General features: G+C 36.8%; 1 protein-coding gene across 1 annotated transcript in view; it reads right to left on the bottom strand.

Annotated features, from left to right (window-relative positions):
- Positions 1-16,540, bottom strand: part of LOC145663691 (THAP domain-containing protein 5-like) — a 42,771-nt gene extending 26,231 nt beyond the window's left edge. The window contains exons 1-2 of the mRNA XM_081729790.1: positions 16,354-16,540; positions 4,264-4,649 (exon numbers count right to left, since the gene is read on the bottom strand). Coding sequence (XP_081585916.1) covers positions 4,264-4,649; positions 16,354-16,457 — 490 coding nt within the window. The 5' untranslated portion in view covers positions 16,458-16,540. The remainder of the gene's footprint in view (positions 1-4,263; positions 4,650-16,353) is intronic.
- Positions 16,541-16,844: the final 304 nt, after the last annotated feature.

Below are 16,844 nucleotides of genomic sequence, written 5' to 3'. Positions count from 1 at the left end.
TGAGTGGCCTCTCTATGAAAGGCCATATTAATGAAAGCAAAGAAGATATTCAACTAATAATTGGCACATAACCATCATAGACAATATAAAACCTTCCCATCAAATGTCATGAACTTCGGCAATGGTCGAGCTGGGATCATCTTTAAAATCGGTCTCATTTACATGGAATGACCTCAGTAAAATTAATTGAGCATATGTACGAATACCTGAATGCTTTCCAACAATCGAACCATGATCAACAAATTCAGAATGATATGTTACTACATCGTGGGAATAGGAATTAGATTTCTGGGCTTTCGGTATCTATGATCATGTAGCCCGTCACGTTTAAGGGATGACGTCCCTCAGCGAGCACACTATCCTGAGAAAGGGAAGGAAGGAAGCGGCCTGGGACCTATAACTTAGGTACCACCCCGGCATTTGCCTGGTGTGAATGAGGAAAATCCAGGAAAACCTCATTCAAGGTGGCTGGCCTGAAAAAGCGTTTCACACTTTTTCGAGCGAGTGCTCCCACCGGGAATCGAACCCGGGACCGCTCACATCGAAGGCGAGAGCGTTAGCGACTACACTACGCGGGGCCACGTTACCACATCGTATGGACATAAAGCATACGAAATACTGTATACTGTTGGTTGGTTAACTTTTGGGTATGAGCCAGGAGAAGGATTCTTATAAAACCATTGCCCATCACATAAAAAACGCACAAATGATGAGGGATAAATAATTGAATATCAGCAAGGGTTTGAGACGGGAAAGGATTAAGTGGGAACGGGCGGTGAGATATTAATCAACAATATATTAGTAAAGAAAACAAGTCACGAGAAAGAATAAACGCAGTACAGAAATTACGGTAAAATTATTTTGAAAATTAGTATGATATCCTTGCAATTACAGTGGAACAAGAATGGCAGCATTGCATACCAAATAAAATAGATATATTGTAAATGTGCGTACACGCCAATTAGATCAATAAATGAACTACTGTCATTAAAAGAGGAAAAAAAAACATTCACTCTGGGATAATAACGTAATAGAAAAAAAAAAAAAAAGAAATAAATATTATATATTAGGAAGCAATAAAGCTCTATGACTAGTATGAATTTAAAGCATACAGTAACGGTAATCTACACATACAGTTTACACATGAAACCTCTTCATTTTAGTTATTTACAGATAAATATTAGTGGTATTATCCTTGAACGAAATGAAAATTCAAATAATAATCCTTCTTTCAATTCGTAATACGTGATAAATCCTATTTTTCTAATGCTATACACTAACGCAGAAAGTTATTATTAACGAATCATATTTCCAGAGGCACAAAAAAAGCGGTTTCATTGGTAGTATTCAGATTGCGAAAAAAGCACTGGATGTAGTCCAATGTATGATGCTACGTGACACATATAGTAAACTTATTGGATTTCTATCTGTCTGTACTCAAGTATAAGCAATAATAAGAATGGATATATACAATTTGCATATTCTTAACTCAATAAACAGGGACAGTCAACTTGAAAATTTTTGTTTTATGCAAAGAAAATTAATTCTATGTACAGTATTGAAAACAAGATTCCAACTGATCCTAATTCATTCTAAAGTTAGATATTGTAGATATAGTTATATACCAAAAGAGTTCATTTTCTCCTTTGCAAAGGGAGTGGTTACACTGTCACGTTGAGTTGTTGAGTGGAGTTGATTGTAGTATAGCGTCCCTTTCAGCAGCGAGGCTATATGAGACGTGGACCTACTGATTAACGTGGAATCCGAACCACATGAGCTCCTGCCGGGAATCGAACCCGGGTCTCCCACGCCAAAGGCGCGTACGCTAACCGCTTAGCCACGGAGGAGCTCTGGTTACACTGTCGCCTATCCACCCCTACAATAAGAATGTTTTCAACTAATTCGCTTGTACAAGTATTTTAGAATACCACTATGACCTACAGATACAGAATGGCAATCATACAGTACTATAAAACATTGCAATTGAGTATTGTTCTTCTTTGGAGGTACGGCTAGTTGTTATCCGCATGTAACAAATGATTATTTATAAAAGTTAAACTGACAATTTTCTGTTAACTGATTAATGGCCCTTGTCCCAATTTTGGGACATTCAAAGAAAATAACTATAGCTTATCAAAAAATAAAGTATGTGATCCTCTATGTTTCGTATCACTCAGTGGTAATAAGACTAGATACCAATGAGTGACATGAGGCACAGAGATCATAAATTTTATTTTTTGTATAAGTCAGTGACCTTTTTTTGTGTCCCAAAATTGGGACAGTGGCGGGTAATGAGTTAAGCGAACACATACACACACTACGCACATAGGTATATATAACTGGTTTTGGGGACTCCAGCTACTTTAGATATATTTATAGATTTATCAGCATTAAAAACAAACAAACAAACAAACAAACAAACAAACAAAAAAAAAAAACATCTAACTCTTTGCTCGGAAGATTTAAAACAAATTTTCATTTACTACAAAGATAAGTAAGGCATTTCTCTAATGCACACCAAGCGAACAGCTGGATGGTAAAGCGAATTAAGGTAAGGACTTATGTGTTCAAACACGGTACAACATTCTACAGGGCCAATATGTATTATCCGCAAAGATACAGAATGTTCAAAATTACGTAAATTTATAATACATTCTTTTAAACCTTTATGCATATATTAGTTTCCGTTCTACGGAAGAGGTGAAGGAACGAAGATGGAGAGCTGATATCTACATTACTATCATTCAAGAAATTCACATCGTTTTCATTAAACTCATTATCTATTCCTTCATTTAAATAATCAGCTCCTGAACTATTATTGGCTTCACTATCATTCTTAACACCAAGTTCAATTATGATTTGCTCCAGCTCCTTTTCATCTATATGTCTAGAGCCTTTATTGTTCATTAACTTCCAGAACGTGGCGGAAGCATTCTATCCAGATCGACGTGGCGAATTTCGAAGTATACTTTGATGCTATACTTAATCGAAGTATACTTAATCGTTTAATTACGCACCATACGGTGGAAGGCGTATAACATTGTGTCCAGCTCCTTGAAAATTATTTCCTACATTCTTTCTGTTTCTTTATGGAGCTTGAGAATCTGCAAAAGTTGTGACTTAAGCATCGTTCTTTTTTTGAGAAATATTGGGCACCTTTTCCAAGCTGAGCATTGTGGTTTGGGACATTGCCCATTACGTCGTATATTCAAAATAACGAATCCTCCGAATACCGTTTCTGAAGTTATCAGCATTCATTTCATTATGATAATCTCTTTTTGTACTGTTTGCACAGTACGCGAGAGCACCATTAGGGATGAAATCGTTTTCATTTTCACAACTTACAATTGCTAGTCTCCTACACTTGCCGCTTGGTGGAAGGAGTATACCAGGTTCACTAGCGTGTTGGCACGATTTCGTTTACGTAAGTTTCGAGACGAGATAATAAATATTTCTGTGTTTCACGACACTTTTGGATTAAGTTCAAATACTTTTCTCGCAACACAAAAACATCCGGCTTCCTTATCAGTTTTTTTTTTCATTAGTTTGTTTGCCTTCATAAACCTGTAACCAAATTCGCGTAAATCCTGATTATTCTTTAAATTATTCTTTTGTTGTAGCCATCGATCGCTTTTTGTCTCTTCCTTCTCTCCCCACTCGTCGTTAACAGATTGGAAGTTTTGATAAACTCTTGTTTCACACCCTTGACTGTTGCTACAGATACCTGATTAGCTGCAGTAACCCCTTAAAACACTTATTTAAGCGGAATTATATGTGATCCATATATAATTTAGTCTTTCGTAAATCCAAATACACTGTAAGTAAGAGCTTCGTAAAACAGATCCTTTCTTCCTTGAACTTTGTCTAGAAGTTATTGCACGCAACAAGTATACCACTGTCTGTCACCAACAAAATTAACACAACTATTAGAATGACATGAAAATGGTAATATTGTTTGGCCACCGGCAAAACTTATCCACTCCCTTTTGTCACATTCTTGGTTCAGTAACGGTCAGAGATAAATTTATCATGCGATGGCTGTATTTTTAAGTGCGAAATATAATGGATCATGTTATCAGACTTTTCATACCAAATTTTCGTGCTGTGGGAAACAAATTAGAAATACTATTAAATACATCCTCATTTGCCCGAAGTATCAACTTCATTACAACCAACATAGATGAGAACTGTTTTAAAAGTTAACTTTAAATACTATCATATGTATAATACAAACTGAACACAACACGTAAGTTTTCAAAGTACCTGCGCATTGTTCTAAGTCAGTTGCATTCTCCGATAAGCCATAATCGTTGGAAGCCGACAAGCTTGCACGTTTCGCAGGACTCTTTCTCGAGTATGTTCGTATAATAACCGTATTGAACTTTGGGCTGTCCGGACCCAAACTAGTTGGCTGATTTTCTTCTGTTTCAGGAAAATCTGGAACGTTAATTGGTTCTTGTGGTACGTCACTTGGTTCCCCTTTAAGTAAAGTTGGAACAGCATGTGGAGCGAGTGATTTCCTTGTAAAAGCTGTTATAATATACTGTGAACTAAAGTGATCACTGCATAATTTTGCTCTTCTATGCAAAACAATAGGATCCAGACCAGCTAATTTCTCATTCTTTGCGAACTGCAACCAAGCTTCGCACCTAAAATAAACACACAAATTAATATTTGCATTGCAAGAGCTCAAAGGTGGTCATGATACAAAATGTGGCCTTGAAATTTTTAAAATTGAGAAAAATTAGTGCCAATAATTAACTCAGTTACAACTAAACATTTGTAAAGAAAAGTTTACACTTTATATATTGGATATTTCATTTGAAGGTAAGCTCCACCCCCCTTCCTTCCTACATTTGGTAATATTCAATGGATCATGCTTATATTTTGATACTATGTTCTGTAGTCCAAGAAAAAGTACAAAGGACGGAAACACTCAAAGAGATAGTAGTGCAGAGTAACTAATGTCACACTGGCTGAATGTACGTTGTCAACTGTCAGGAATGAGCATTGAACATGTTTCAGTATTCAGTGAAAGACCTATTTATTGGATTAGAAATTTCATAAAATATATCAGAGAAAGTACGTTGAAATATTCGATGGGCGTGACTCTCCATTGAAAAAATGCTTTCAAAAGTAACATGTTAGAAACACAGGAAAATTGTTCGATGAACATTATAAACGGCAAATAATGTCTCAAGTACCGGCACGTGAAGTTGCAGACAGTTATTGCAGACAAGGATTTGGGGAACACTAGAAACTAGAAACTAAAAAAAGATAAACATTCTTTTTTCAGGTGTAAGTCGCGCTTTAACATGACTTTTCCTGAGTGCTATGTTCAAATACGAAAATTGCAGTGACGATTTTTAAAAAAAATAAAGGTCATTTCATTTCTAACAATAAAGTTAGATACTTTCACATTGGGCAAAAAATAGCAAGGCGCATCCCACTGATTAGGGTGCTAGTTCTACTCGAAGCTTTTACATTGACTCGGAAGATTTCCTCATGTAAGTATCGGATTGCCACAATTCACATTGAGGAAAGGAATGGTTTATCAGAAGGTCGGCCAAGACTCTTCTGTACTTAGCCTGTAGACTGCTCTGGTCTTAATTATTCCCATATAACAAGACTAGCCATATATACGCCGTATAGTTGGTTCGAAATGAGTTAAAATATCACTAATTAACCTTAAGGGGCTTATCGTGATTTAAATGTTCATAAAGCAGAAGAGAAGTAAAAGTTAAAGGTTAAAATAAATACGATAATTCCAGGATGAAGAGATTTATATGCAACCTAAAGATAACAATGAAACTCCTTATATAACATTTTCAAAGCTAAGATTAACAGTTAATCTTCTTCTTCATAAGTGGGCAATTCACTTACTCACGATGACCTTTCAGCCGTTCCAATGATATCTCAGTAAGAAGGAAAAACGAAGCACCTGGATGGAGCCAGGATTCGATCCCAGGAATTTCAATACTGGGGTCTAGTTCACTTCATTTTAATGCTCGGCAATCCAACAATCCGATCACTGCAGAGAAGTCCTATAGATATTATGGTTATTTTGTTTGTGTGAACTAGATCCGAAATAAACTTCCTTGTCTTTTTATACTGTATTATTGTACAGCAACACAAGAAAATTTATTCAGAAGGTTTACTTTGTGTTCTATCAATGTAGAAAGTTTGGATTAAATAAGAATATTAAGCATTTGAAAGTTAAATGCATTCTAAAATCCAATAAATAAATAAATAAATAAATAAAAAGAGCTAAATAAGATTTTGATGTGTGTAATGTATTGTAAAATGTCTGAACGTATGTACTTTACGTACTTTGCGAATGTGAATTTATTTGTGGCTAATATACTTAGGAATATCGAGCACTAATTTTTATTATGCATTTGACTGCACATAATTATTTTCAAGAAAATATTAATATATATTTACTGTTATGTATTATTTAAAAATAATTGAATGCCTGATACCTACAGGTAAAAGGGGTGCTCTGTTCCTCTCTCCTTTCTCTACATTTACATATTTTAGACAAATCAACGATTAAGTTATAAAGACTGCATAATTTTCTATTACTTGAAGTATTTTATTAATCTTCTCTAAATACACCTGCAAATTACGACGTCATAGAACAAACAGCATGTCGGAAACAATAATTAGTATTCTGTAAATGACAGAAAATAATGCAAATAAATTTTTATGTTATTCTTTGATTTTTGCAATGTTGCGAAAAGTATAAGAAGATGGGGATAGGATAGTGAATGCAATTCAGGAAGAAAGGCACAAAATGGGACTTATTGCATCCTGAATTTTAGTTACATGAATTTAAAAAAATGAAGCTATTGTAGAGCTATCATGAAAGTTATTTTCAGGAATGAAAAAGAAATTTCTTCTCGACTGACTGAAAGTAAAATACCATAAAACTTCATAAATACAAGTCATGAAATCTCTATTTCAAATAAATATGTACTATTGTTATATGTCCAGAAATGAAATAATATGAAATCTTCGGTGCAAAAAATGAAATCTTTGAGTTTCACGTCCCACGGTTATGCCGGTTAGGCTAAAGGAGACGGTGATGATGAGAGATGAATGAAAATGGTGGAATGAAGAAAGTGGGAGGAAACGGGAGAGCCCCGAGAAAACCCACGCACACGGTGTTTATCCACCACAAAGTTTACTTGGCGGGGGCTAGGATCGAATCCGGGACCCCAAGCACCAGAAGTGAATGCTCTACCACTGAGCCACCGCGGTCCCTCAAAAATTTTTAGTGTAACGTTCCATGGTTGTGTTCTGAGGGCTAAAGGAGACGAATGAAATTGCAAATGAATGATGATGAAAGAATTAGTGTAACTAGGAAGTATGAGGAAACGGGAGAACTCCGAGAAAACTCACGAACACGATGTCGTCCACCACAAACTCACTTCGCCTGAGATAGAACCAGTGGGCGCTCTATCACTGAGCCACCGTGCCCCTATATCAGAAAAGTAGGTTATGTTCTCTAACTAATGCATTAGAAAGTTAACTTTCAGACATATTATATCAAGGTAAACAATGACAGTCCCAAGGCCAAGCAGAATGCTCACCTTTGCAGTTGACATAAAAGGTCTTGCTCGCTGTTTAAGGTTCCACGCCATGACTATCTGGCCACAATCGCACAAAGAGCAGCACTCGCATTACACGAAATGCTGGTGGGCCCGAAGTGTTGACATTTGAAACAGTGCAGAGGACTGGGAATATAAGGACGGACCTCAAGTTGATAATAACCAGCCTTCATGTAGTTCGGAAGTGTACGGAAATGGATACTAAGAATTAGTGACTGAATAGCAATGAGTTCACCTGAATTCTCACTTTTGATGCGAATTACCTCTACAACATGTTGATCAGCCAGATTCAATTTAATCTCCTCCTCAGTGGCATTAAGCAGATCCCAACATGATATTACTCCGCGAAAGACATTCAGCACACGATGAGGTTCTACCAACACGTCAGCTGATCCGATGGTAGTCAGTTTAAGTAACTTCGCTGTTTGCTTCTCGTCGACCGTTTCCACCAATAAACATAATCTCTTGATATCTTTAACCTATCAGGCGTTATAGTTAATAACTTTATTATTGAGAAAAGGGGACAAGCTCTTAATAGCACTCGGACGAGTTGTTTCAGCATTGGCATAATTAGCATCTTTATCCTTACTTACAAGATACTGGACAACAGGCATCACGATACCTGTCTTTTCCACACTATCTGGGGCCGCGGGGGCTTACTGGTAGAGCGTTCACCTCTGATGCTTGGGGTCCTTGGTTTGATCCCAGCTCGAGCCAAGTGGACTTTGTGGTGGACAAACACCATGTGCGTGAGTTTCCTCGGGGTTCTCCCGTTTCCTCCCACTTTCTTCATTCCACCATTTCATTCCTTTCTCATCTTCTTCGTCTCCTTTAGCCTAGCCGGCATAACCAGAGGCGGATCCAGGATATTGCTGTTTTATCCAGAGCAAAATAGAATTGAAGCCCATTTTATCCAGTGTATACCTGAGCGTCAAGGGGGGGAGGCTGTAGTCCCTATTGCTTCCCCTTGGACCCGCCACTGGGCATAACCATGGGACGTCAATCTCAAAAATTTAATTTCATTTTCTTCCACACTACCTGGAACTTAGAATACAGTACGTCACATTTTCGTTTGGTTTGGGCTTTTTCCGAGAGGGTAACCCGGATCGCATTTTAAAGATTTTTTAGTAGCCATATAAAGTTGGTGTTAAATAAACATTTATAAAGAAAAAAACGTGTGAAAGCCTCAACTTGACACCAGGCTGCTTGCGAGAACTTACGCTACTCCCTGGCATTCTCATAAGCACGCCCTCACAGTGGAATCGGTGTGGGGCCGACACGATCAAGGGGAACAGGGGTGGAAGAAAACCATTCCCGTGGACAGAACGCATGGCCCCGTAAAAAGAAAAATTGAAACTAAAAGAAATGACCAATCGAAAAAAAAGCCCGCGAGAGAAGAAAAGTACAGATTTTTTGTGTTTTTATTATTTTTAAAACATCTTTGTTCTAATAGTTTTTTGTAATGTTTTAAATTATTTTTAAAGACCTGAATACCGGATAACACAAACACTGAACACACGCAACAGGCAGGGATGGATGCACGTCCACCTCAGATGGGGGAAAACGTACACAGACTATCCACTTCTCCAAGACTTCCATCAACAATTCAGGACACCACTCTATGCAATCCTACTGGACGCGCATGCGCTTCCTTCCTCCCTTCCATGGCTGAAATCCATGCGTCTTAAAATCCGCAGATTAATTTATCAGATGCAAGGTATAGTGAGGTTGACATCCAGAGGAAGCAGTCCACATCCGAGGCTTATCTTTGTAATTTGCTTGATCGCAGGTTTAAAATGCCGGGGGGGGGGGGGGGCGACACAACCACCAACCTGAAGGACTAGTGGCTGATTGCACTTTCGAAGAATTGGGCGATGGGAGTGCCACATCCCGACGCATTTCTGAATATGAGAGTTTGCAACACTGAACTGTTGAGCTATACTACTTTCAGATTAAATCAGAAAGTTGGTCGTCCATTTTTAGCAAAATTTTGGATAATTTGTCAGTTTGTGTGCTTAATGATATGTAAGAGAGCGAAGTTGCGTTTATCTTTTTTTATAAGTACTTATAAACATGGAACAATTTGACAAGCGGAGGGAACTACTTTGCGCAAGTTTGGATTATGGCTCACTGTCATGAGAAAAAACGCGTACATTTTGAAGGTCATCTTGCGGAATACCTTTTTAAGGAAAGAAGACCAATAAAGCCTTTCTAATTCAAGTGTTCTCTCGGAAAATATGTGAAACATACTTCCGTCCCATCCCCGCCGCCCTGACAGAGGAAACTCTGAATGACCTCGGCTCTGTTGCCAATTTGTCATTCAGTTGTTTGTTCTTGACAAGTGAAGTTCGTAGGCTAAGCCTACTTAGAGTGGCTAACAAGACAGTGCACAGCGAAGTCTGTGAAATCATTCATTGTGGCAAAGCTTCCGCATACAACAACTGAAAGACCTTGGCTGCAGCAACTTGGCCCTCCTCTTTCGAGGGAGGCACGGGAAGTCACACATCGACAGCAGCACCAGCAGGGATACACTTGAAATAGAAAGGCTCTAACAACAATCGTTTAAAGTGGGAAGTGAACCTAAAACCCTCGCTTGTGTAGTGAACATGTGAAGACGTTACATTAACGTAACCTAACATGGTCCCTTCCCCATACCTTCACCCCGCGAGGTAACGGAAGGAAATAGAAAATCAGTGAACTTAAAATAGAAATTGATGATTTTTAAATTTTCGTAGCTTTTATTACGCTTTTTGTCGAAAACCAGGTGGATGACCAACTTCGGAATAAATGCCTCACGTTTGCGCAGTAAGTTAATACAATATGGATGCATAGTTAGGCAGTAAAGAGTAAGTTTTTAGTATAGGCATTTCATTCATCTGACTTGGTGATTTGGTTCTTTTGATTCTGATAATCTTGTTCCTTTCATTCCGGTTGTAGGAACTTATCTCTTCCGTTCGCTTCGTGACGAGTAGTCTGGTATTTGCGGGCGAGTATGAATGACAGATTGTACGTCAGCTGTTCTCTTGCTGGTTCATACGCGTGGTAGTGATGGGTGTGTCTTTATAGTATGGTGGCACGATATGTCAAATGGTGTCAATGTGTTATTTAATGAAGATGAAATGAGCAATTTAAATTTATCTCAATTATCGACATTAATCTGTAATAATGAATTAAAACAGCTACAGATTTTTACTGTGGGTTAATTGCAAATCAATAGAAAGTGTAATGTTTGTGAAAAACAGTATGATCTGTTGTCCACTATACGTCGTAATAGTATGAAGGTTAATAATTTAAATTACAAATACTGGAAATTCTTTTAATATGTTACACGTTCGTGTCCGATGTGACGAAGTATGAAAATATGACACGAATGTTCACTTACTGACGCATTAAGTAATGCCATTATATGTGATTAGTTAAACTTCTGCCGAAAAGTGTGCCTGAGGCTATAGCTAGACACTCTGCTTCTCTTATTGGTGGAGCTGATAAGATAGTTGAAACAGACGACGCTCTTTTTGTGCGACGTAAATACAAGGTGGGGAGGTTAAAGAAATAAGTATGGATTGTTGGTGGTATTTGAAGAGATACTGGATAAATATATTTTTCAGTGTATGCCCCGATAATGAAAGAAGTATGAAGAATTTACTGGACATCATTTCAAGACATGTGGACGCGAATTCTACTATTATGACTGACTGTTGGAAAGGTTATGCTCGTTTAGATAGTGGTGAATGGAATCATCTAACCGTAAATCACTCTCATAATTTTGTCGATTCTACTACAGGCGCATATACGCAAAACATCGAGAACCTTTGATACCATTTAATGAGAAGTCTGTTATACACATGGCTCGGAAGGGATGATGCTTCAGTTTGTCTTTTATATGCAAAACTACAACCATTATATAAAAATGGCGACGAATCAGTGCTTGAAAATTATAGGTCTATTTCATTTAATTCAACTTCCTCAAAAAAAGCTAGAAACCACATTGAATGTCCGAGTAGCATCCTTTTTACTTAAAACAGAGAGCGACATGGTATCTTAAAAGGGGAAATCAACGAAAACTGCAATAAATAATTTCTAAACAGTTTAGATAATAAGGAGAAATGTATAGGTGTTTTCCTTGATATTTCCAAAGCATTTGACTTAGTGTCACATAGAAATCTTTCTTCAAAGCTACATGATTATGGAATAAGAGGTATCGCGTACAAATATTTTAAACCGTATCTGGAAACTGGGCAGCAAGTAGTAAAAATTACATACAGTAAGAGAGAAACAAACCAAACTACATACCACATATCGGGGAAACAAGAAACATCATATGCAGTGCCACAAGGATCCGTATTAGGGCCGTTATTATTTCTGATATACATTAACGACTTACCAAGTAATATTGTTCCAGTAGAACTATTCCTTTATGCAGATGACGCTAATAAACTAAAAGGGAAAACAAATGAGGATGTAGAAGGGAGAGCAAATGAGATTCTTTTTAAAGTATTTCATTGGATTCACGAAAATAAGCTTGAATTAAACATTGAGAACACACGTGCAATCAACTTCCATCACCTGCTCAACAAACATACACAGCCTATGAATATTTTAATTGAACATGTCAAATCAACCAAGTTCTTAGGAATTTGCATAGATAAAAATCTCTCCTGAGATGTTTATATAACTTAGCATAGTGAAATATTAAAACAGATTTATTTCGCAATAAAAAGTACTTAAAAACATGTTAAAAGATTCCACTTTAAAATAATTTACTTCGGATTATTTCAGTCGAATTTAACATATGGCATTACATGTTGGGAAAATACATACAAAGCCAAAGTAATTTTTACAATACAGAAACGAATAGTAAGAATGATGACAACTGCTAAACCCAAAAGATCACAACAAACCAATATTTTAAAAACTTCGTATACTTTCAGTAGCCTGTTTATATATCTACATTTACTGATATTTGTAAAGAGACGTCACGAGAGTGTCCCTATGAGAGTAGAACAACAACATAATCATGAAACACGAAACAAACAAAACTTTTCTATTTTAGAACACAGAACTGTTATATATGAGAAAAATTGTAAATATCTGGCTATTAAGCCTTACAATAAACTTTCCAAAAATATAAAAGTCAGGATCAAATTTAAAAAGAACTCTAGAAATGTTCCTTACAACACTGCTTTTACTCGGTGGAGGAATACATGAATTGCTAAGTGGATAAAATTTTACATGATTAAACTAAATCAGTGCCATTATTGTTATTAGTATTAAATATAAGTGCAAGGATTTCTACATACACTGCAAGTAATAGTTACTTACGTACTCTAACTTTATTTTTAATAATGATTTCACGCAAAATATAAGGCATAACTGATAACCTAGTGTATGTAATTTACATTATTAGTCTTTCTTTAACCTTTGTGTTTATATATAAATGACGTGTCCATTTCAGATGCATTGTAATACTGTGATAAATATATGAAAAAAAGAACGAAAATAAATACATGTAAAAAAAAAAAAAATAGGAAATTTCGTGGTGATTATACGGGTTAAGTGCTGTATCACCCGACCAATTTTAGGAAATTTATCGGCTTAATTGTAACATGTTTGAGTTTACAGAATTATACAAAAATAACGAGAGTGTAACCTAACCGACCAAACCTGCTACGTGGCCACTACGAACGGGAAGTGTACAGAACAGTGTACAGAAGCTGTATTTTAAGTTTGTAAGTGGAATGTTACTAGTATGAAACCAGGCAAGTGCTATGGAAACTCGTATCATTGACAAAACCCATTGCTTTCACTACCCTCGCCTACGCGCGTATCCACCGTTGCTGACGAGCCTGCTTCCTTCGGACGCACCACCATGTTAACTATGCCCTGTCCTAACTCCCTTGGGTAGTATCGTGCTTTTTAGAGTCTTTCCAGAACAGTTGGTTCCTATTTTTTGTGCTCTAGCTTTTTGCAATACATCCGGACGCAGTATTTATGTGCAAATAGTAATTTTCTGTTCAAAATCGTAGAAGTTTACATGCCTTGATCTTATGGTAACTGATCTGTAACTCAACGTAAGCTAACCGTAACGTCAACGTAATGTGACGTAATCTAATCCAACCAAATGTAGTACGTTTTGGAACTTTTTTTTTTTTCAATTTTTACGTGGTCCGGCGATACAGCATAAATTAGGGTAGGGTTGGTTAGTTTAAGTTAGGTTAGGCTAGTTTAGGTTACGTTAGATTAGTTTAGTTTATGTTGTATTAGTGTAGGGGTCCCCCATAATTTTCCAAAAAATGATAGAATTTCACTCATTTCTACTAATATTACGTTAGTTTAGGTTAGTTCAGGTTAGCTTACGTTAGTTTATGTTAGATTTGGTTACGTTATGTTACGTCTAAGTACTTGCATCACTCATTTCTACTGTAAATTTTGTGTTTTTTACGTGCTTCTGGACCCCTTGTACTAACATACCCCGCCGATTATACTATCGGAGAAAGTACTTCCTATTCATGACGCATGCTGGCGACCTGTATTATCCATATTGAAACTTCAGATATTTCTCTTTTTTTCTGGGTGCACTATTTTTACTTTATTTTGACATACGGTATATATAGTTACTATTTAATAGTTATAATTTTGGATAATTGTGTAGTAATTTTTGTAAAGGGGTTAGTACGGCTTGGCTCTCCAAGTGGTTTATATATGGTGTACTGTAAATTTATTTTTTTATCTTCTGTTTTTCCTATTTGACTTTTCATGCCTTGATAATTATCGAAATATTCATTAGCTCGTAGGGAAATGACATTGCTGAAATTTGAACTATTATCTTTTTGAACTATGGAAAGAAAATTAGCCTAATTGTTGTAAATAGGAATTAGTGCAAGACGTATTTTGTTTTCGTAATTTGAAGGTAATATTTTTACCGATGACTTTCTACACGATCCTCCTCTTGATATGAGTTAGAAGTGCTATTTGTAACCGATTCCTGGTGAACTGGTTCTTAGCGATAGGAACTGTTACGAGAAACAAGATCATTATGAATTGATTCACTGAACGAATAAATGAATGAAATGTACACTTACCAGGAATAAAGAAAGCAAGAAATTAATAAATAGGGCCTATTTGCGAAATGCAACTCCAACTGAAGTAGGAAATGAAAGAAATGATGTGAGGAAGATATATTAACAGAACTATAAGTAATTAGGTAAATAATGTTTAAAACAGTTTCATGCTTGTCCGATCACAGGAGACCATCAACAAAACTTGATCACGTTACGGTTTTATTTTTTTCCTGTGCCAGGAGTTGCTGTTTCCGTTAGAACACGCAGAAGTGTCATATCGCTTACCTGTTTCAGAATCAGTTAGGTTTTTACTAGAAGAGCTTCATTTTTCTTCCTTTAAGCAACTGCTTCTTGCTTTGTGTGTTACATTGGCCGAATCCGAGAATTGATAGGTGTTGAGTACTAATGGGGAACACCTGGGAAAATGCGGGGAGCTGCACATGGATTCAGTCTTCATCTTTGTCTCTCGGTAGTTCAACTTTCTTTCCATTCACACAAACGAAAACGAACTTTCACGGACAAAAGGTCAGAGATATGAGAATCACAAATTCTGCTCTTTCACGACAATAGCATGTCTTTCCTTGGAATAGCTCTCACCCTCTTACGTAATTCATCCTCGTGCTTTGGTGGAATAAAAAACGCTCACCAGCAAACCTTCCGTCGTATGCCGACTTTTGGGAAGCGGTAAAGACGGGGTGCGTCTGTAGGGAGCAGGCGTGTCAGCGACGGGAGGTATACGCATAAACGTGGAGAGTGGAAGAGCAGAGTAACACATACAATAGTTTCCCTATCACTCAAAATTCATTTCAATGCAGTGCACTAACAGTAATTACTTATATTCACACTCATTAAATCTCCCCACTCTTCTCTACGACCCTCACGGAAAATTCTTTTCTATCGACAGTGGCGCAGTATTCTGCAAGACCACGGCTCCCAATGGTAACAGAATACCAGTTTGAACACTTATTGTATCTACTATGCTTAACCTGTATATTATTATTATTATTATTTCGTCTACCTGTTTAACTCTGAGACACGGTGGAAAGTTGTGCTTACCACCTTTTATATTCATTTTTCGTTCAATTATTAACTGAAAAATTAAATTATTTGGTGTGTTTTGAGATTGGGTAATAGTATACATGAGAACCCCCTGTCTTTCGTGCGCGAGGATACTTCATATTATATATTTATACGTTACCAAATTAAATCACTGCGTTGTCTTCATTATATGTGCTTAACATTCTATTTTTACTTTCTAGAATAAATTTTGTTAATTTCGATTCGAAAAATGTTAAATATTTTTAAATTTATATCATGATGCAGACCAAAATCCTTGTTGCATATAATGTAATGCGCTATAGCACATAAAGTACAAGGGCAAATAGGTACATTCTTTTTTATTTTCGTATCAGTGGATAAGTAAATGAAAGTGGGTTTGTTACCCCCTTTCTAAGTTCGTAGATACTCAATGAATAATCCATAAAAGTATGAGCGTCCAGCTTCTTCTGGAACTGAGACGGTCTTACGTATACTATATCCTGAGATTGTTTACATGTATAATTTTAATGAAAATTTTAAAAAATTCAAAAGAAATTTTTTGGTGCAGCAAGGGGTACAAAATAACGCTGGCTCCCGTGCCTCAAAGAGTTAAGATTATAATCTGTCTTCGGGGAGCTTACCTGTTTTTATCCTTTGGGAAACGAAAGAATGAAACATTCTCAGTAGTGTTTTTGTTGGAACACCAGATTGCTGCGCAAGATACACCGTATTTCCTCTTAGGCATTTCGATTCGAGTGAAATAGAGCGTTTAAAATTTAATTTTTCGCTGTTGCTAGTTTGAAACAATGAGCATAGTATATAATCAAAATAAAGTACCAGAGCTGACATCTGTAGGAATGAAAACACAAGAGACGCTCCCTTGGTTAAGGGCAACGTTCACTAGATGACACTACTAGTGAATCGATATTCCACCATTCCACGACTCCTTCGGAGAAGTAATACTCGTGAAAGTCACACTGAAAGTAGGCACTAAATACATGATTCTAGTTGGTTGGCGTTATCCGTTTCTCGCTATATAGCATAAATGTAGCAGGAAGCAAACGTTAGATGCTGTTGACTCTCGTAGCCGAGCGTGCTATAATGAAAGTTGCCTTCGGCATGGGTTCAAACC

The sequence above is a fragment of the Thermobia domestica genome, chromosome 1, assembly GCF_964235325.1.
Source record: "Thermobia domestica chromosome 1, izTheDome1.hap1.1, whole genome shotgun sequence".
Classification (NCBI taxonomy): domain Eukaryota; kingdom Metazoa; phylum Arthropoda; class Insecta; order Zygentoma; family Lepismatidae; genus Thermobia; species Thermobia domestica.
The sequence above is the reverse complement of the archived record's forward strand: the minus strand, read 5'-3'. Positions and strand labels throughout refer to the sequence as shown.